A 22,375-nucleotide genomic window follows, 5' to 3' on the forward strand; every position below is an offset into this window, starting at 1 on the left:
AGGAAGAGAAGGGAGTCAGTAAGAAAAGGTCCCCGAAGGGAGCCGCAGCCCAGATACTGCAGCAAGGGCTGATTTTAGATCTCCAAGAGACACATATTTGTGGGAAGACCCAGAAGCCTGAGGATCAAACAGGAGACACAAATGCAGCACAGTTAAGCCCAAAAGATGCTGAGATCCTCTTTTAAGGATGGACTTTCATAACCAAGTGTGTGGTTCCTTTGCAGGAGCGCGTGGCCCCTCTGCAGTTAGCTCCAGGCTAGATCAGAAAGGTGTGACTGTGCCTTGTTAATTGTGTTATGCCCTCAATATTTACTCGTAAAGGTTACTGCTGGTCTTTCACACTTTGTCAGCTAGACTGAGCGAAATCCCTTGTTTATTTTGTGACTCCTTTGTGAGTTTCATTCTTCACTGGACCCTCTGAATGTTAGAGGCCCATGTGGCTCTAATAGCTGGACAGTCTTCAGCACTCGGTTCCAGAGATTATAGCATGGTTGTCACAGCTACAAACACTTAGTGTTTCTGGTACAAATGCTCACTGAGGAGTAGGCTCAGGTCTATGTGAGACAAGAGTGAGCTGCAATCTGGTGGGATAAATTCCATTTAAGATGTGGCTGGGATGAGATGACGGAAGACATATGGTGCACCATTTACACACATTTTATATTTTAATTTGAAATGGAGAAAGCAGGGTGTCCCAGGGATGACACCACTGAAGCACCGTCTAAGGTTAACAGCTGGTATGCATCTGCAAAGCTGAAGTTCAGAGATGGGTTCCTATGTGGGGAGACTCCTCATGTGAACAGAGGGATAAGCTGAGAAGTGAAGCAACAGTAATTGATTGAAAACTGCCTTCCAACAACCAGCATGCGATGACTGAGATCACCATCTTCTTCAACCTAGGTAGAGTCCACCCACCTAAGCCTGTGGCAATGACTCAGTTACAGCTTTCCCTCAAGAGGGTCCAACCACCCAGGTCCCATATTAGGGAAAGAGCTCAGAACGCAGCTGCTACTGAAAAACCCAGTCTGGAAGACGCAATCAGGCAGGCATCAGAGCTTCAACTGGAGACCCTAATTATCCAGAGCCCTAAGAAGGAGCTGCATGAATGGAGCAAAGAGAATGAACTACCTTTGCGAGGCAGGAATACCCTACCCTAGTCCTGAAGGAGGTGAGCGATGTCAATGAGAGCTGTGTAGTGCCCTAGTGCAGCTCAAAGAGACTGAAATCCAAAGGAGGATTTCAATACGTCACAGAATTCTGTATTGGCAAGGCATGGCTGCATCAGAGAAGTTGTCGAGGATGGAAACTGGAGTTTAGGCAGCTGGATAGAGGAAAGTTGGGACTTTTGGGGGCGGTGGAGATCTGGGAGGCACTGGGGGATAAGAAAGTTAGTGAGCTATTTCTGCAAAAATGATCAGCAACAAAACAGTTAATATTTACAATTACATTAATCATTAGTTTCCAGAGGAAACTATCCATTGAGATGAATGGGATTGTTTTAATTTTGCAGCTATTATTTCCGTTTGCCTGCAGTCTTAGGACAACAATACTGCACCAATTGCATTCAGCTCATAGATCTTCATGCTGCAAGAGCTAGATACTTTTTTTCCTCATTAAAATTTAGATTCCAGAGCACAATTCTGGGGCACACTTAGGATCAGTGAACACTCCAACCTTTGATCATAACTTGGCAGTTTGCACCCATCAGACGTGCCCTCTAAAATGGCCGAGACAGAGATCACCATCACTGTTTAAAAATTAACATTGTATATTAATCTAGTTCTTACGAATGGAAGTAAACAAACAGAAGTGAAAAGTGGAGTCACAGAGCAAATGAAGCATAAACATTGGAAGTGCAAACTTTTCTACACCACCACACCAATAGGGTTCAATTCAGTTCTGGAGGAATCACCCGGGGGACAAAGGTAGTTCTGTTCTCATGCCTATTCAAATCCTTGATATATGTTGAGAATATCTCCAAGGGGGCCACTCGTGAGGATAGGTTTTTGTAAGCAGACGCTTGCTTGCAGCAACAGCTTGTAAGAGCAATTGCAACTTATGGGAATATTTCCCTTGGGAACACTTTCTCTGCTATGAATTGTCAACACTTCCCATAACAGCAACAGAGCAGAAGAGCACCAACATGTTGCTACTAATGAGTGTCTACTGTATTAGGTAAGTTGCCTACCAGGTACTTACTGAGGTTGGTTCTGCTTTGAGCAGGGGGTTGGACTAGATGATGACCTAAAGTCTCTTCCAACCCTAATCTTCTAGGATTCTACTGAACTGAGATCGCAAACTCCTTTCACAGAGACGAAACCCCAAAATGTCAGAAAGTAACTCTCTCAGGACAGCCTATATTGGAAGGGATAACAACATGTGGTAACTGAAATGTCAGATTTCATATCCAACTCAAGTAAAAGGGTTTTATGATAGAATACTGAGTATTTGGTATACACCCAAAATGTCATTAGTATGTCCTATTGTGCCCAGTTTCGGTTACTTTATTAAAGCGAAGAATGTTTCCGTTTTTAATAAAGCACTAAACCAAATACTGACTTGATGATCGTCCATCGTTGTCGATGAAAACCTCAACTCATTCGTTCGATGACTGGACTCTGTGCGTCTGAAGATGACTGATCAGTCCGATTCGGGCGTGGAACGTCCTGTCCCATGTCGGGCAGACATGTGATGGCACTGTCGATGATGCGCGGGCAGCTCTGGACTTGCGCAGCTCACGCTTTCTTTCAGCCTCAGCAGTACGCCTCGCCTCAGAGGTATTACTGCCTGTGTGAATGAGGCTGTGCCATGCTGGACGGTTCAGTGCGAGGGTTTCCCACGTGGCGGTGTTGATCTCGAGGGACTTCAGAGAGATCTTCAGCGTGTTCTTAAACCGCTTCTTTTGTCCTCCATGGGAGAGCTTTCCCTGGGTGAGTTCTCCGTAGAAGAGTTGTTTAGGAATGCGCTCGTCTGACATTCTCACGACATGTCCGGCCCATCTCGTCTGGGCTCTCATCAGCAGTGTGTGAGCTGATGGCTCTGGTAAGGACTTCAGTATCAGGCACTTTGTCCTGCCATCTGATTTTTAGAAGCTTTCGCAGACAGGAAATGGGAAAGTGATTGAGCCTTCGTGCATGACTCTGATAGACAGTCCATGTCTCGCAGGCATACAGCAGAGTTGGAAGCACCATTGCTCGGTAGACCTTCAGCTTCGTTGGTAGGCTGATCCCTTGACGTTCCCAGACGTTGGAGCGCAATCGGCCAAATGCAGAGCTGGCTTTAGCAATTCGGCTGTTTACTTCATCATCGATTGACACTGCTCGGGAAAGGGTACTGCCCAGGTACGTGAAGTGGTCCACTGCCTGAAGTCTCTGTCCATTTACAGTGATGGACGGTTCTAAGTACGGAGCATGGGGAGCTGGCTGGTGCATAACCTCAGTCTTCTTGATGTTAATGGTGAGACCGAAGTTGTTGCATGCAGATGAAAACTTGTCCATACTGGCTTGCATTTCTGGCTCTGTACTAGCATTCAGAGCACAATCATCGGCAAAGAGAAAGTCTTGAAGTACAGTTTCCTTCACCTTGGCGATGGCACGCAGTCGCCTCAGATTGAATAGTTTCCCATCAGTTCTGTACTTCAGGCCTACTCCTTCAATGCATTGTTGAAAGGCATCAGCCAGAGTGGCAGAGAATATCATGCTGAACAAAGTGGGTGCTAAAACCCACCCTTGTTTGACGCCGTTGGTGACTGGGAAGGCCTCAAATGTTTCACCATCATCCAGGACACGAGCCATCATACCGTGATGAAATTGACGTACCATTCGTATGAATCTGTCTGGACAGCCGAATTTTGACATGATCCTCCACAGACCCTGGCAACTGACAGAGTCGAATGCTTTTGTGAGGTCCACAAAAGTTGTGTAGAGATCACCATTCTGCTCTTGACATTTCTGCTATAGCTGATGCGCAGCGAAGATCATGTCAATAGTCCCATGTCCCTTGCGGAAGCCGCACTGTGATTCTGGCAGTAAGCCCTGCTCCAGGTGAGTGACCAATCGGTTCAACAGAACCCATGCAAGAACTTTCCCCGCTGTAGAGAGCAGTGAGATTCCACGGTGATTGTCGCATACCTGGCGATTGCCCTTCCTCTTATAGAGGTGCACGATGGACGCGTCTCTAAATTCCTGTGGAATTGATCCCTGCTTCCAGAAGGACTGAAACAGCTCAGTGAGTTTCCGCAGCAGCACCGGACCACTGTCTTTGTACACCTCTGCTGGTATGGCATCTGACCCTGGGGCTTTGCCACTTGACAGCTGGTTGATGGCTTTCTTCACTTCATCCTCTTCTGGTGAAGCATCCATGGAGTCATTGACTGCAACCTGGGGCATCTTGTCAACGGCCTCATCATTGATGACTGAGGGGCAGTTGAGAACTGCTTCAAAATGTTCAGCCCATCTCTGGAGAATCTGCGTCTTCTCTGTAAGGAGCACAGTGCCATCAGAGTTCAGGAGGGGAAAGATCCCAGAAGACTGTGGACCATAGAGAGTATTGAGGGCTTCATAGAACTGCTTATAGTCGTTCCTGTCCGTGTACGCCTGTATTTCATCTGCTTTGGTGCTCAGCCACAAGTCCGGCATTTTGAGCAGTCGGTTCTGTACTGTTCTGCGAGCACTGATAAAGGCAGTTGTCTTCGCCACTGAGGATGGATCGTTCTGATATGCACGACGCAGGCGGTGCTTCTCAGCAAGTAAGGCCTGGATTTCTGCATCATTTTCGTCAAACCAGTCTTGCCACCTGCGTGTGGAGGGCCCCAATACCTTCGATACAGCTGTATGGACAGTGTTGCGGAATCGCTCCCAGTCTCTCTCAGCGTCATTCTCAATATGAAGATCAGCAAGCTCATTCTCTAGGTCTTCCACTAGATTTTCAGTGACGTGGCTGTTCTTCAGCTTCGACATGTTGACCCTTTGGGAGCCTTACAGCCTTGTGGTCATCTCTTTGGCATGATACGGAGCTTCATTTTAGATACTATGAGCCTGTGATCCGCCCAACAGTCAGCGCCGCACATAGCTTTTGTAACCCTGGCATCTTGTCTGTCCCTTCTAATGATAATGACATAGTTGATCAGATGCCAGTGCTTGGAACGGGGATGCATCCACGAAGTCCTGTTACGCGTAGGGAGGCGGAAGACCATATTGGTGATCAGAAGGTCATGTGCTGCACTAGTTTTCAGCAGTAACAGACCATTCCTGTTACACTTTCCCATTCCATTTTTCCTGATGACTCTTTCCCAGGCTGCAGCATCGCATCCAAGTCTTGCATTAAAATCGCCAAGCAGGATCAGCTTGTCTGTGCAGTGCACTGATGATAGCAGAGCATCTAGTTCTTCGTAGAATTTATCCTTCACATCCTCTGGGTTGGTCATTGTGGAAGCATATGTGCTGATCAAAGTATCTTGTTTTCCTTTTTGAAGTGGAAGCTGCATTGTCATGAGACGATCATTCACACCCTTGGGGGGACTGGCAAGTTTCCGAACAAGATGATTCTTGATGGCGAAGCCAATTCCAGATTCGCAACGCTCATGATAGCTGCAGTCACTCCAGAAGAACGTATAGCCTCCGCCTGACTCAGACAGCTGTCCTTCATTAGCAAGGCGAGTTTCGCTAAGGGCTGCAATGTCAATGTTGTAGTGTGCGAGCTCTCTGGCGACAAGTGCTGCTCTTCTCTCCGGTCTGTCTGCCGTGATGTTGTCCAGTAGCGTGAGCACATTCCATGCGCCAATGGTGATCGGTGTCACTCTAAGTTTTGTTTTTGTTCGACCGTTTTTATGGGATCCCCGCCAGCCGCAGCATGCTGGCCAAGGTAAGGTGAAGCAGGCAACGTTTAGGGCACCTTTTCTAGCCCCCTCCTCATTCTACGGAGGTGAGCAGTGCAATCCTGAACAGGGCTGCTCAGTTGCTCAAGAAGATACCAAGCTCCACTGCTGCTTCGGTCAGTGAGGAACAACCATTGTACCTGAGCCGCCTGTGTGCAGGTCTGCGGCTACAGCTCCCAGTGTATCCACACCTGCTGCTTCGTCGCTCGCCCATTGCCACAGGACTTGATATGTGATATGATATGATATGATGTAGAGACATGCGCGTGAATTGGATTAAAGTGAGGGAGAGCTGCGCGACGTCAACCTCACTCTCTCTTCCCAGTTCCTATCTGTATCCAGTGGCAGGACAAGAGTCGAGATGGCTGCAGACAGGGCAGGGCGCAGTGGATGACCAGGACGCCTACGTGTCTTGTCCTGCTCTTGAGCGTTCCACAACGCTTGCTGTCACTGCCTTCCTGACCACTGAACCAGGTTTCCTCAGTTAGCCGGATCCAGCCTTCGCATGCGATGAGTAGACAGGCCCTAACTCACCGAGGGTCTCAGACTCATCGGCTACCCTCACCTGGTTTAGCCCACCAGTTGAGATAGTTTCCGGGGTGTGGCCACTGTCATATGCTGACAGCTACTTAGAGCCACAGGTGAGAGCTGGGTGTCAAGTAGGCACCAAAGTGGATGAATTAATCCTAGGAGTATGACTGCTCCCCTATCAGAGGTACTACCCCTCCCTGACAACCCCATACACTCCCCAAAATGATCACTCAAAATCAAATCTGCTATGTGGCTTTGTCAAGAAAAGGTCAGAAGAACACCACCACCTTTATTTATACAGGTCATATCCTGGGAAAGGGAATTGGGAGCCAGAAATAAGATAATCTGAGGGAAAGAATATTGGGGTATATGAGGACTCTAAAATTGGGAACTAAAGTGGGAAGCCAGTTTAGACCTACAGATTTGGCTGTATCAGATTTTTGTTGTCTGTCTTCAGGTACCCAGTCAGTCAAACAGGCCTTTTAAATAACTAAAGCTACTGAAATTGAACCAGAACAACCAGAAAAATAAAAAAGTTAAAAACAAAACCAAAACAAAACAGGAATTCAGTTGGAATGGCAAGTGGGTCCTCACTTAAAATCTGGATCCAGATCTTCTACTTTCTTGGGTTCACTCTTCAACCCAACTTTTCTCACCTCAGCATCTCAAGGATTGTCTACACAGAGTAGCAACACATACAATGGGGGTGCGATTTCTAAAGCACACTGACATGCTGAGCATTATGTGGTCCTTTAATTATTTCAGCTGGGCTGATCACTTATCCTGACCTCACAGCTCACGCTTTTCAGTCCTTGTTTCAAATCTAGTGCCCTTCTTTGTACCTTTTACTATGTTAAGTATCAGAGGGGTAGCCGTGTTAGTCTGGATCTGTAAAAGCAGCAAAGAATCCTGTGGCACCTTATAGACTAACAGACATGCATCTGACGAAGTGGGTATTCACCCATGAAAGCTCATGCTCCAAAACGTCTGTTAGTCTATAAGGTGCCACAGGATTCTTTGCTGCTTTTACTATGTTGTTAGTTTTAATTTAGTGTACAATTCAGAACATTAAATATTCTGAGTGGTCTTCTCTGGAAAATTACTATTCAAAGCTGACTTGAATGTTTTACTATTGTACCTACCTATAGAATACTTTATAAAAGCACCTTGGAATATAAAATGCGTGCCTATTGTTGAAGTCACCCATATAATTTTGTTCTACTTTACCTATCCTTGTGAACATACTAGTATTTACATTAACATTCCTTCCACAGAACATACAAACAATTACTCCAATCCTTGCAAGGTTAGATTGCTACTATCCTTCTCAGAGTGATTAAGTACTGAGAGCCTGTAATAACCTTAGTCCCAGATCTGGACCTTAGCGTCCAAAATATGGGGGTTAGCATAAAAACCTCCAAGCTTAGCTACCAGCTTGGACCTGGTACCTGCTGCCACCACCCAAAAAATTAGAGTGTTTTGGGGCACTCTGGTCCCCCTGAAAAACCTTCGCTGGGGACCCCAAGACCCAAATCCCTTGAGTCTCACAACAAAGGGAAATAATCCTTTTTCCCTTCCCCCCTCCAGGTGCTCCTGGAGAGATACACAGACACAAGCTCTGTGAAACTACACAGAGTGATCCCCCTCTCTGTTCCCAATCCTGGAAACAAAAAGAACTTTCCTATTCCCCCAGAGGGAATGCAAAATCAGGCTAGCAAATCCAACCCACACACAGATCTCCCCTGATCTCTTCCTCCCACCAATTCCCTGGTGAGTACAGACTCAATTTCCCTGAAGTAAAGAAAAACTCCAACAGGTCTTAAAAGAAAGCTTTATATAAAAAGAAAGAAAAATAAGTACAAATGTTCTCTCTGTATTAAGATGATACAATACAGGGCTAATTGCTTAAAAGAATATGGAATAAACAGCCTTATTCAAAAAGAATACAAATCAAAGCACTCCAGCACTTATATTCATGCAAATACCAAAGAAAAGAAACCATAGAACTTACTATCTGATCTCTTTGTCCTTACACTTAGAAACAGAAGACTAGAAAGTAGAAGTACTTCTCCAAAGCTCAGAGAAAGCAGGAAGGCGACAAAAGACAAAAGACTCAGACACTCAATTCCCTCCACCCAAAGTTGAAAAAATCCGGTTTCCTGATTGGTCCTCTGGTCAGGTGCTTCAGGTGAAAGAGACATTAACCCTTAGCTATCTGTTTATGACACGCCCCCCAAATTGCAGACAGTGGGGAAGCTCACTGGCGGCGATTTCCTTCTAGAACTTGAAAATAAACAGATTAATACAACACATACACCTTTACATATACTCCTAAGTATATAACCAACAGACTTCTACATTTTAAGAACACTTTTTAACTACTGAATTATGGGAAACTCTCACGGGAGAGTGCATCAGCAACTTTATTAGAAGCTCCTGTGATGTGTTGAATTTCAAAATCAAAATCTTGGAGAGCTAAACTCCAACGAAGAAGTTTCTTGTTGTTCCCCTTGGCAGTATGAAGCCACTTTAGTGCAGCATGGTCAGTTTGTAGTTGGAACCGCCGTCCCCAAACATATGGGCGTAGCTTTTCCAGGGCGTACACAATGGCATAGCATTCCTTTTCACTGACTGACCAGTGACTTTCCCTCTCAGACAGTTTCTTGCTGAGAAACACGACAGGATGGAAGTTGTGATCTGTTGCTTCCTGCATGAGCACTGCTCCTATACCACGCTCAGACGCATCGGTGGTTACTAGGAATGGCTTGTCAAAATCCGGGGCCCTGAGCACAGGGTCAGACATGAGCGTTGCCTTAAGTTGGGTAAAGGCCTTTTGACACTCATCAGTCCACTTAACTGCATTTGGCTGGGTCTTTTTGGTCAGGTCGGTCAGTGGGGCAGCGATTTGGCTGTAGTGGGGTACAAATCGCCTGTAGTATCCGGCCAAGCCTAAGAAGGATTGGACCTGCTTCTTTGACTTTGGGACAGGCCACTTCTGGATAGCATCCACCTTGGCCTGTAGGGGGTTTATGGTTCCTCGACCCACCTGGTGCCCCAGGTAAGTCACTCTGTTTTGGCCTATTTGACACTTTTTGGCCTTAACAGTTAGTCCTGCCTGCCTGATGCGCTCAAAGACCTTTTCCAGGTGTAGTAGGTGTTCGGGCCAGGAGTCCGAAAAAATGGCCACATCATCGAGGTAGGCAACTGCAAATTCTCCCAGTCCAGCTAGTAGACCATCTACCAGCCTCTGGAAGGTGGCGGGTGCATTTCGAAGGCCGAAAGGAAGGACATTGAATTCATACACCCCCGCATGGGTGACGAATGCTGACCTCTCCTTGGCAGGTTCATCTAGCGGTACTTGCCAGTACCCCTTGGTTAAGTCTATTGTAGAGATGAACTGGGCACGTCCCAACTTCTCCAATAGCTCATCGGTACGTGGCATTGGATAGTTGTCCGGACGAGTTACAGCATTTAGCTTACGGTAGTCCACGCAAAAGCGTATTTCCCCATCTGGTTTGGGTACCAGAACCACTGGAGATGCCCATGCACTGGTAGATGAGCGGATTATACCCATCTGTAGCATGTTCTGGATCTCCCGTTCTATAGCAGCTTGGGCATGAGGAGACACTCGGTAGGGTGGGGTTCTGATTGGGCGAGCATTACCTGTATCAATGGAGTGGTATGCCCGTTCAGTCCGTCCTGGGGTGGCTGAGAACAATGGGGCGAAGCTAGTGCACAGCTCCTTGATTTGTTGCCGCTGCAGACGTTCCAGGGTGGTTGAGAGGTTCACCTCTTCCACGCCACCGTCTTTTTTCCCGTCGTAGTAGACACCGTCAGGCCACTCAGCATCATCTCCCTGGACTGTAAACTGACAAACCTGTAAGTCTCTGGAATAGAAAGGCTTGAGAGAATTAACATGGTACACTTTAGGCTTTAGTGAGGAATTGGGAAATGCTAGGAGGTAGTTTACAGCTCCCAGGCGCTCTTGGACCGTGAATGGCCCTTCCCATGATGCTTCCATCTTATGGGTCTGTTGCGCCTTCAAGACCATAACCTGGTCTCCTACCTTGAAGGACCGATCTCTGGCATGTCTGTCATACCAGGCCTTTTGCTCTTCCTGAGCATCCTTTAGGTTCTCTTTAGCAAGGGCTAAAGAGTGTCTGAGGGTGCTTTGTAGGTTGCTTACAAAGTCCAGAATGTTAGTTCCTGGAGAAGGCGTAAACCCCTCCCATTGCTGCTTCACCAACTGTAATGGCCCCTTAATCTCGTGACCATACACAAGTTCAAATGGTGAAAACCCTAAACTGGGATGTGGTACAGCCCTGTAGGCAAACAGCAACTGCTGCAACACTAGGTCCCAATTATTGGAGAATTCGTTGATGAATTTTCGTATCATGGCCCCCAGAGTTCCATTGAACCTTTCCACCAGGCCATTGGTTTGATGGTGGTACGGTGTGGCAACCAAGTGATTCACCCCATGAGTTTCCCACAGTTTTTCCATGGTCCCTGCCAGGAAATTAGACCCTGAATCTGTAAGGATGTCAGAGGGCCAACCTACCCTGGCAAAGATGTCTGTTAGGGCCAGGCACACAGTGTTAGCCCTGGTGTTGCCTAGAGCGACTGCTTCTGGCCATCGGGTAGCAAAGTCCACTAAAGTCAGTACGTACTGCTTTCCTCTGGGCGTCTTTTTTGGGAAAGGGCCCAGAATATCCACAGCTACTCGCTGAAATGGGACCTCAATTATGGGGAGTGGCTGGAGAGGGGCCTTGACCTGGTCTTGAGGCTTTCCCACTCTTTGGCATACCTCACAAGACCGGACATACTTGGCAACATCCTTGCCCATCCCCTCCCAGTGGAAGGACTTCCCCAACCGGTCCTTGGTTCTGTTCACCCCAGCATGGCCACTGGGATGATCATGGGCTAAGCCTAAGAGCTTCCCCCGGTACTTAGTTGGAACCACCAACTGTTTTTGCGGCTGCCATTCTTCCCGGTGTCCACCAGAAAGAATTTCCTTGTATAAAAGTCCTTGGTCTATAACAAACCGGGATCGATTAGAAGAGCTGAGAGGCGGTGGGGTGCTCCGTGCCGCCGCCCAAGCTTTCTGAAGGCTGTCATCTGCTTCCTGCTCAGTCTGGAACTGTTCCCTTGAGGCTGGGGTCACCAGTTCTTCCTCAGACTGTGGACTTGGGCTTGGTCCCTCTGGAAGCGATGTAGGTGATGGGGTTGTTTGCGTTGCTGGTGAACCGCTCTCCGCTGGTGCACCTGAGGGTATTTCAGGCTCCGGCTGAGCCTTTTGGGTATGGCTGTCTGCTGCTTCTGCCAGTTTTGGCTCGCTGGCGCCCTCTGGCGTTGAGTTTGAAGATGGGTTTGCACTTGCTGGTGCTGGTTGCTGTTCCAGTTCCGGGCCTGGGACTGGAGATGCTGTGGTTGTTTCAGTGGTAGGCATGGAATCCGGGTCCACTACCTCTGTCTGGGTCTCTGGTAACACAGACGGGGCCTCCGTGGACGGCTCAGGAACAGGAATGGGTCTGGAAGCTTGCCTGGTTTGGCTACGTGTAACCATTCCCACTCTCTTGGCCCGCCTCACCTGGTTGGCCAAGTCTTCCCCCAGTAGCATGGGGATAGGATAATTGTCATAGACTGCAAAAGTCCACATTCCTGACCAGCCTTTGTACTGGACAGGCAGTTGAGCTGTAGGCAAGTCTACCGCTTGTGACATGAAGGGGTAAATTGTAACTTTGGCCTTTGGGTTGATGAATTTGGGGTCAACGAAGGATTGGTGGATAGCTGACACTTGTGCCCCCGTGTCTCTCCACGCAGTAACCTTCTTTCCGCCCACTCTCAAATTTTCCCTTCGCTCCAAGGGTATTTGCGAGGCATCCGGGCCTGGGGATCTTTGGTGTGATGGTGGTGTAATGAATTGCACTCGCATGGTGTTCTTGGGACACTTGGCCTTGATATGTCCCAGTTCATTACACTTAAAGCATCTTCCATCTGATGGGTCACTGGGCCGAGGTGAGTTACTGGAGACTGGTGAGGTTGAAGGGTAGGGTATCTGTGGCTTTACTTGGGTGGTATGTGGGGTCTTTGGCTGTCCTCGGTTGTAGGGTTTATGGTCTGTGTGCCCCCTGGGGTAATCGTTTCCCTTGACAGTAGCTTTTTTGCTTTCTGCCAGTTCCATCCATTTGGCTCCAATCTCCCCCGCCTCAGCGATATTCTTGGGGTTTCCATCTTGTATGTACCGCGTGATGTCTTCAGGAACACCATCCAAGAACTGCTCCATTTGTATGAGGAGGTTCAGTTCTTCCAAGGTTTGAATGTTGTTTCCTGTTAGCCAGGCCTCATAGTTTTTTGCAATGTAGTAGGCGTGTTTGGGAAATGACTCCTCTGGTTTCCACTTTTGGTTTCTGAAACGCCGACGGGCATGATCTGGGGTTATCCCCATCCTGTATCTGGCCTTGGTTAGAAAAAGTTTATAGTCATTCATTTGGTGCTTAGGCATTTCAGCTGCCACCTCTGCTAAAGGTCCACTGAGCTGTGACCTCAATTCTACCATGTACTGGTCTTCGGGGATCTTGTACCCAAGACAAGCTCTTTCAAAATTTTCCAAGAAGGCCTCGGTGTCATCACCTGCCTTGTAGGTGGGAAATTTCCTGTGCTGTGGAGCAATAATGGGCGCCGGGTTGTTAGGGTTGGCTGGCACAGGCAGCCCAGCTTTTGCCAACTCCAGTTCATGTTTTCTCTGTTTTTCCTTCTCTTCATTCTCTTTTTGTTGTTTTTCCATTTCTCGGCGGTAGGCCACCTCTTCTTCTTCTAGTTTTCTTTTGTGTGCTGCCTCTTGGGCTGCCTGTTCTCTTTGGAAGGCTGCCAGTTTCATGCTTTCTTCCTTTTCCTTCATCTCCATCTCTTTTTGTTTTATTTCCAGTTGTTGTTTGTGTTTTTCCATCTCTCGCCTGTGTTCAGCTTCTTTGATTTGTTCTTCAGCGTCCATTTTTGCCTTAGAAGACATGGTTCTTGTTTTCTTGTGTTGGGGTGCCCTCCGGTGTTTATCTTCTGAACTGCAGGCTCTGTTCCCTCCTGGAGTCTGCCTAGCAACAGTGCTTTTTTCCTTTTCTCTCTCTAGCTAATGTTCAATGAAGGGAAACCAGAAAAACCACTTTATTTGCATGCCTATAAGTGCTGGTATGACTCTCAATGGGAGTGCTATTGTGTGACAAAAGACTGTCCTTAACGACTTCTGCTTAACATGCAAGCCACAAACTGCGAGAGAGAGCAGAAAAAAAAAATTCTCTCTGGTTCCCTTTTAAAACCAACTGCTTCTCTCTGCTAAAAAGCCCTTAGCAGAGAAAAGAAAAATATAATATTCCTACTGGCTTCTGGATTCTGTCTATATCCCACCGCTGCTACTCATGTAATAACCTTAGTCCCAGATCTGGACCTTAGCGTCCAAAATATGGGGGTTAGCATAAAAACCTCCAAGCTTAGCTACCAGCTTGGACCTGGTACCTGCTGCCACCACCCAAAAAATTAGAGTGTTTTGGGGCACTCTGGTCCCCCTGAAAAACCTTCGCTGGGGACCCCAAGACCCAAATCCCTTGAGTCTCACAACAAAGGGAAATAATCCTTTTTCCCTTCCCCCCTCCAGGTGCTCCTGGAGAGATACACAGACACAAGCTCTGTGAAACTACACAGAGTGATCCCCCTCTCTGTTCCCAATCCTGGAAACAAAAAGAACTTTCCTATTCCCCCAGAGGGAATGCAAAATCAGGCTAGCAAATCCAACCCACACACAGATCTCCCCTGATCTCTTCCTCCCACCAATTCCCTGGTGAGTACAGACTCAATTTCCCTGAAGTAAAGAAAAACTCCAACAGGTCTTAAAAGAAAGCTTTATATAAAAAGAAAGAAAAATAAGTACAAATGTTCTCTCTGTATTAAGATGATACAATACAGGGCTAATTGCTTAAAAGAATATGGAATAAACAGCCTTATTCAAAAAGAATACAAATCAAAGCACTCCAGCACTTATATTCATGCAAATACCAAAGAAAAGAAACCATAGAACTTACTATCTGATCTCTTTGTCCTTACACTTAGAAACAGAAGACTAGAAAGTAGAAGTACTTCTCCAAAGCTCAGAGAAAGCAGGAAGGCGACAAAAGACAAAAGACTCAGACACTCAATTCCCTCCACCCAAAGTTGAAAAAATCCGGTTTCCTGATTGGTCCTCTGGTCAGGTGCTTCAGGTGAAAGAGACATTAACCCTTAGCTATCTGTTTATGACAGAGCCCCAAAACTCCACTGTGGGAAACAGAATACACGCAGCGATCCAATAGGACTTTTCTATTCTACTTACACTCAAAGACCACATATCTTTTTAAACACTGTCTGAGGTTGAGCATTATTGATGGTTGACACTAACTGCAGTTCCAGTACATTCTGCAAGCCTTCGAACAGGCAACCAGGATCTGGCAATGCTGCAATGCCACTCCCAGTTCCCCATATTTAATGAAAATAAAACATTCCTGGTGGGAAGAGAAAGATGGGCCCAAACTTATGGCTGATGGTTGGTTTATATGTAATGAATTGTTCAGACCATTTACTAATGGACATACATTCATATAATTAAAAACACCCTCAAAAGCCAGCACTAGGAAAGGAGAGTGTACTATACTCAGCCACAGAGCTGAACCATTGTAGTCAGCTAGTCAGGGTTAAAGAACAGAATAGAGAGAAAAGGTGTGCAGCTGGGCAGAGAGAGAGAGAACGAACACACTTCAGCCCCTAGGAGCTTTCTAAAACACTAGCATTTCAACATGGAAACAAATCTTGCAAACAGTTCAGACCAGATTTCTTTTCTGTTCATTTCCAAAGTGGAGAACAGATTCCTGTATAAACAGAGGAGGGAGCTGGAGATATGAGGAAGGGTCACACTCCCCACCCCAACAGAAGCTTCCTGAGGAGGAGGAGAAACTTCCATATCTCTATCTGGGCTTCCATTCATTCCCTGCTGCATTAGTGAACTGGAGAAAATGGCCCATCCAAGGGGAAAGGACTTGAAGAATAGCAGGACAACTCCAGTTCCTACCAGCAACTGCCCGTGGAGAGTCCAAGGGAGCCTGCTGCTGCAGAGAAGTGGGGCACCTCATGATCACAAGAGAAGGTAGAGGTGCCCCGCTGGAGCATGGATATCAATTTATGGACTGGCAACTTCCCTTCTCTTTCTTAATTCTGACAACGGGCTGTAGAAAAACAAAAGCTGGTGCTTCAAGCTCAGCCCGAGGCAGGAAGCAACTGGGAAGCAGGCCAGCAAGGATCTTAGATGGGGAGGAGCCAAGGATGAATCCTTTCTGGCTGAACGGCTGCTTCCTTCCTGATGGAAAGGAGACAGGAACACTCCGCCCCATGTATCAGAACCAGTGGCAATCATACCATAGGAAACCAGATTTAGCAGGCTGGCTGGGTTTGAAGTGTCATAAATGAATTATACTCCTGAGCAGCGCCAGGGTTTCTGACGCCCTAGGAGGACGGGCATTTCACTGCCCCCCGTGGGTCTGGTGGACCTACCGCAGTCATGCCGGCGGACGGTCTGCTGCTGCAAAGGCTCCGGTGGACCTGCCGCAGGCATGATTGTGGTAGGTTCGCCGGAGCCTTTAGACCAGCGCACTGTCCGCCGAAATGACTGCGGTAGGTCCACCGGACCCGTGTGCCGCCTCCCCCGGCAAAACAGCGCCCCCCCAAAATTCTGGCGCCCTAGGCCATTGCCTAGGTCGCCTAAATGATAGCGCCGGCCCTGATTATACTACACTGCTGTATTTTCCACACAGCTACTGAAGCAATTCAGTCTAGAGGATACACCTAGCAGATTGCATAGATCATTGTGCAAAGTCTGAGAATGGTAGCTGGAACGGTGGAATTAACTGAATATTTGATGAATATATTCATTAACAACAGTTTTCAGATAAGTGTGCTTCAATTAGTGCTGGAGAAAGGTCTGTATGTTCATTTTGTAAGTCTACTGAAGCGCTTCGATATAATTCAGCAGGACCTCTGAAATATCTGCAGAGCAAATGTCTGTGTATAATACATACAGGCAACAGAGCCATATAAACAAAAAAGTTAGATAAGTAAAGTAGCAAGTCTTGAAGTCTTAAGACAGAACTCTCATTGTCTTCAATGACTGTCAAGTGTGTACGCATGAGGGAAGAACTTCAGGATATGGAGCAGAGGCTAATTAAAAATAACTCCTTATTTTACACTGTATTTTTAGAACTTCTTCAAACATGTATTGAAAATTTACTGTTCCCCACTCCCCAAAGGATCTTTTAGTATTATATTACCCCAAGACCACTATTAAACACACATACGTTCACAGACACAGCATCAACCTTCACCTGTCTAGATGAAATAATCTGGAAAGAAAAGGAGTGGGTTTTTTCTCTGTACCACTGAGTCTCCCAATTGCAGGGGGCCACTATTCTGTAAGAACCATCTAGGATGCGTGCAGTAGCCTGGTAACCCTGAGTTCTAGCCCCTCGGTGTTCGGGAGAATGAGACAGGACTATTGCTGGAACGTGGGTTACAAATACATTTTGTTCAACAAATATTTCTATGCTTTTCACTTCCGTTCCAATATTAAGTGTTATTCAGTACTTGATGCATAACTTTCCTTTAGATAATAAATCTATACCCAGATGCATTGTACACATACTCTGGTAATCCAAGTGTTTAAAAACATCTGTCAGCACCTAATCTAAATGTAAATCTTGTATAGCATTCCAACAGACCTCTTGTTCATGGAGGTTTTCCAACTAAATTACCTTTGAATACCAGATCCTGAAGTTACTTGGGCCAGACAAGTGGATGTCAGAAGGCATGTCCTGAACATTTGATACCTCATTTTGCAATTGTCTCTCTCATGAACTAGAAAGGTGCCTTTGATTCAATTTACCAAGACACGAACATTTTAGCAAGGGAATGCTTGTTTGGAATTTGTAAGTATCTATTTCTATTTATAGTGGAAAACAATACATGGATACATACCTGGCCTGTGGCTCATACACTTCACTTAGGAATGCTGCTTAGTAAAGCATGGCACTCATGAGCATACCTGACACTCATGTTTAACCAAACTTGTATTTTTCAGATTTGCTTACCAATTTACTTACTCTTTTTAGCTACAAACAGGCAGTTCGTTTACTAACCTAGCTGAGCGTGGGCCATAAGATCTGCAAGCACAGTGGCAGCAGCCGTGGCAGTAGCAGTATTGGAAGCAGCAGCAGGTTTCCCTCCTGGATGGGATGAGGTGGAGGATGCAGAGGATGAGGTGGAGGAGCCCTGGATAACCCGGTTAAGCCAGGGCTCTACGTTGGAATGGCTCTGGAACGGAGTGGAGGGGATCCGCCCTTGCCGACGTAACGAGCCCTCATCTTCTGATGCAGACGATGTGTCTGTGATTAAAATAATCATGACAGGCATGTAATGTAGGAATGACCCAATAAAGGGGAACATGAAGTCTTTCCATGTTCTCCATTTGGCATTGCTCATGCACTAAACATGAGACGCATGTACTAAGCATATGGCACATTCACATGCACAAATTCTGTTCCATTGCCACCCTTTCATAGTGTTAGTGCTTAACTCCATTACAGGGGCATTGGAAAACAACGTCTAACACAGCAAAACATTTCATTTTAACTGCTTTATTTGGAATGACAAAAATATAATCTGCTAAATAAGCCACTTCTGCCTAAGCTATTGAATATATACAGTAAGAATGTGGAATAAGGACATATACACACTTAGTGCTCTCTATTTTTGTATAGTCAAAGCAGAACTACACCCACCGCTAAGAATTAAAAAGTCAGCATTGTTTTCCATTTGAACCCCTGCACAACATGATTCCTCTTTCTAGATTCATAAAACAATTACAGCAAACAGCACACTCAAAGGCCAGCTCATTTACCGCTCGTAAATCTGTGCTGCTCAGTGAAATATTTATTTTACATTTGTTTAGTTTCATCACAACTATAATCAATTAGGAACCCAATCAAAAAGGTATGTGTATTACATCTAGTCCGGTGCATTACACGGATGAAACTCATTAAGGCCTTTTGTTATAGTGGTGCCAGACACACACTGCTACAGCTAAGGTTTGGTAACTCCCAGTTTAACTGCCTGCTTAAAGTTACTTAGAACTTTCTGAAACTTTCATCGTCTGGATTCAAATTTTCCATGTTAGAAATCATCACCTTTGGGCAGAGGGGACAAGCAGCTCAAGGAAATAAGGTTTGCTTGAGGAAATTCATTTTGTCACATTATGGAAAAATTCTTTTTTTTTTTTTTTTTTTTTTTTTAAAAACAATAGTTCTCCAGCCAAAATAGCTGAGGTCTGAAGCTGAAATTTGGCATGGAAGTAGCCATTGCTGAAGAGGGTGCATAGCCTTTTCCTAAGAGAAATGGGTTTTTGCTCTGACAGAGGCATGAGCATCTGAACCTCAGTGTTCACAGCATTTATTTTATTTTTGCTAAACTCATTAAATGAAAAATTAAGGAATGACACACAGCACACACATCATCAATTAATGAGTTTCACAGCAAACTGGTTAGTAATCAATAATCTAAATACAAGCACACTGATGGGGATAACTGAGGCTGAGGGAAAAGCTGCTGCAGACTGTAAGGTGAACAGAAGCTGAGAAAGGGCCCTTGCCAGGTTTTTTAAGGTGTGAAATTGCAGAAGAAAGGTTCCAACCAGCCTTGGATGGCATGAAGGGGCTGAGGACTCTGAATGACCCACAGGACCATTCACATTCCTTCAGTTTCCATCAAACCTCACTGGGCTGACAGGTTTCTCCTGGCCATAACCTGACAGGCACTTTAGGAGCTCAATAGCTGGGGAAGATGCCTTGCTGGGGGAGTTCCTAAGCTACACAAGAACAGGCATTGTCCTTTGGTGGAGCCTAGGATCTCTGCCAAGCCAGAGATTTCCCAGCAGCAGAGATCCTGAGAGTCATAAGAAAAGAGTCCTTTCAGAGAAACAGCAACAGTGCAGGGGAAGAGAGGTGTTCAGATGGTCTAGAAGCCAAGTAGTTTCGGATTATGGCATTTACACTGCTCTGTACAATTTGTGTAAACCAGCAAAATCGTGGAGGCTGAAGCTCGTCTGGATATTTTTCTTCCAGACTTTTTCAAATGATGCTACCTGGGCAGGACACAGAGTTAATGTGGAATACATGCAACCTTAACTTTGGTCTTTCCTAACCTGTGTTAGATTAACAGCTCAAATGTAATATACTATTAACATAGTTTCCATATGGAATTACATGAAGAATCCCAGATTACACTTAGCAACAAACATGAATCTTGCCAGATGCTTCATACATTATTCCCTGGGGCTATCAAGAATTTAACGCCTCTAGTAATTTGAGAATCACTGTTTTAAACAGTATAAAAATATGAAAATTGGAGATCACTCTTGTAAAGAGAGAATGATCCAGTGGCTTCAACTGGACCCAGTGGGCTGAGCGAAGCTAAATTTGCAGCTCTAATATCACCTGACCATTTCGCCTCAAATTATGGATTTATGCCAATCAGGACATATTTTGAGTAAAAATGTATGTATCTATAACAATAGTTCTTTGAAGAGATACAGCTGTCATAGATCACCAGGCCTGGATTTGTGCCCTGTGGATAATACTTCTGGGGAACTCCCATAGCTTAAAATTTCTTGGCTGCTGGCTCCAGCAGGGGCCATTGCAGCTGCCTTTCTAATGAGGCCAAAGCATAAACCCTTAATGCCTGGAACTTGCACTTACTCTGAGGTTAAAGGTGAAAACTGAATATGCAAAAAAAGCAACCAAAGAGGATTACCAACCCTTCCGGTTTGAAGGGTATTGGGTGGTGATCAATCTCAGATATATCTCCAGAGAACCAACAGATGGGAAGACATTGTCCAAAGGAAGCTTTTTGGTGATGCACGCAAACACCAGTAATTTTGTGTTCATGGAAGTGTCGATAAAATTATTTTCTACTTAACCAGCCCCTGATCCAAGATACACTAATGATCAACTTTGCCTGTTTGTAATCATGTTATCCTTTCCCGACTTGGAAGGGATAACTAGTAACGTCTGTAAGGGTAATGTGCAATCCCAACATCCTCATACAGAAGGAATGAGTGAATCAACTTTTCCATATCCATTCATATAAAATGTAGTAGCACAGCTCCCTGTTTGGATCAAAGACACCGTTTGAGTTACCATATATGTTAAAGTCTGGACAGCATTTAAGACCTCACTTGCCTGTAGCGTTTGATGTAGATTTTGTTCTCGAAGACATTATGAACCTTAGAAGGTGCAACGTTATGCCATGTGAGTGCCCCACCCCAGGCAAGATGCATTCATAGTTACTACAATTTGGATAGGAGTAATTCGGGAGACTTTCCCAATTACACATTGTTCCTGAACTTCCACTCAAACATGTATTATAGTTTGTCTGTCATTTGGATGCAATGCAGGAAAATGTGTGGCTTGCAAACCACGACACTTCAGGGCCCACACTGGTTCCCTCATATGCAAGAGTGTTGGGAGTAACACAAACACCGCTGCGGCCATGCTGCTCAATGTTTTCAGCCGGTCTGTGTTGAAACCTTCTGACTGGAAAACCTCAAATTCCATGTGTTGTCCTAGGTACAGTCTTTTTAGATGAGCCCCATCGAGCATGGGTTGTATAACCTTCAGTTGTCTGAGGAACAAGCTTAGACTTCCTAGTGACTCCGGTGCTGGCAGAGACCGATTCTTGTCCTACCAAAATGACATCCTTCTTGATGGGCCCATCCTCCAAATAAGGGGAAGCATTTGCTCTTATTCTGTGTAGAAACATTACTAAAGTATTTTATGAATTTATGCAGCACCAATGCAAAAAAGGACTTTAAATAGTTCAGGAGCTCTCTCCTTAGTGACATGGAACTCTGCTGGGTGATGTACCCTCTTGTGTTTGTAGACCACAGCAAGTCCCAAATTTCATAAGCAGTCACCCTCACCTAGGAAAAACATGGTTGTTTCTAGAGATACCAACTGACTATTTCTTTCACTAGATATAAGTTGGGGTCTTTACTTCCTCATAAGGACCCTGCTGGGTGTGCTCGGCACCCAGCTACTGCAGTGACAGGCATGTCAGAATATACATACCTCCCTTCTCTAGCAGGTGGGTGATACTTTTTAAAGAGAATGTATATCCTGCAGTTTCTTCCACATACTGATGATGCCAAGGACATTCTCGCACAGGGCACTTTGGAGAAGTTTATCTAATCTGAATTCTGAAGCAAGGCTTCATAAACAGAACTCAATGTGCCTGAGATAATTAGGGGCACAAGGGGAAAAAGGTCTAGTTTCCCCTTCCTCAGGGTAGTCCTCCTGAGTAGATAAAAGATGACAGGCCACTTGCCTTAAATTTTATCAAAACACCAGATATTTTGCTTCCTAGAAGCAGGGTTCAGAATACTGATTGCTGTTGGAAGAGCGCCAAAGAACTAGGAGCATCCCTAAATCTAGAAGTAATAGCTGGCTTCTTAGCTGATGCTTTCTCTTGTCAACTCTATGAGGAAGGAGGACTGGATGGCTGCCTAAGTAAATAAATTGTGTTTGAGAAACACACTTCCCATTTTTCTCCAAAAGGTTTCCACCATCATACAAGCCCCAGCTGCATCTCTACATAAATGCTCAATGTTCACTACCATACATGTCTGTACGTTTTGACTCTGGAGTGAGCTACTTGTGCTGCCAATCAAAGGTAGTTCAGACCTGATGCCATGCTGTTTCCAAACACTTCTAGAAACCACTTAAAATGTACTTCAGAGAAGAAAATTCACAAAGATGTGAGCCTTTCCCATTCCAAATTGGTACAAACAGACATTCTGAAACAGATATTACAGGCTGGCTAAACCCTTCTGAAAAAATGTGGAACTGCGTA

General features: G+C 45.6%; 1 protein-coding gene across 11 annotated transcripts in view; it reads right to left on the reverse strand.

Annotated features, from left to right (window-relative positions):
* The window catches only part of DIP2A (disco interacting protein 2 homolog A), a 223,301-nt gene that overhangs the window by 90,977 nt on the left and 109,949 nt on the right, over positions 1–22,375 (reverse strand). For 10 of the 11 annotated variants that reach the window (XR_007768344.1, XR_007768343.1, XR_007768342.1 and 7 more), the window contains one exon: positions 17,611–17,856. Coding sequence is in view for 5 of the 11 variants with exons in the window: in XM_050916476.1 (XP_050772433.1) it covers positions 17,611–17,856 (246 nt within the window). In the remaining 6 variants the exon portion in view is untranslated. Of the gene's footprint in view, positions 1–17,610; positions 17,857–20,706; positions 21,061–22,375 lie in introns of those variants that run through there. The other variant, XM_050916477.1, reaches the window with a different exon arrangement.

This window comes from Gopherus flavomarginatus, chromosome 10 (assembly GCF_025201925.1).
Source record: "Gopherus flavomarginatus isolate rGopFla2 chromosome 10, rGopFla2.mat.asm, whole genome shotgun sequence".
Taxonomy (NCBI): Eukaryota; Metazoa; Chordata; order Testudines; family Testudinidae; genus Gopherus; species Gopherus flavomarginatus.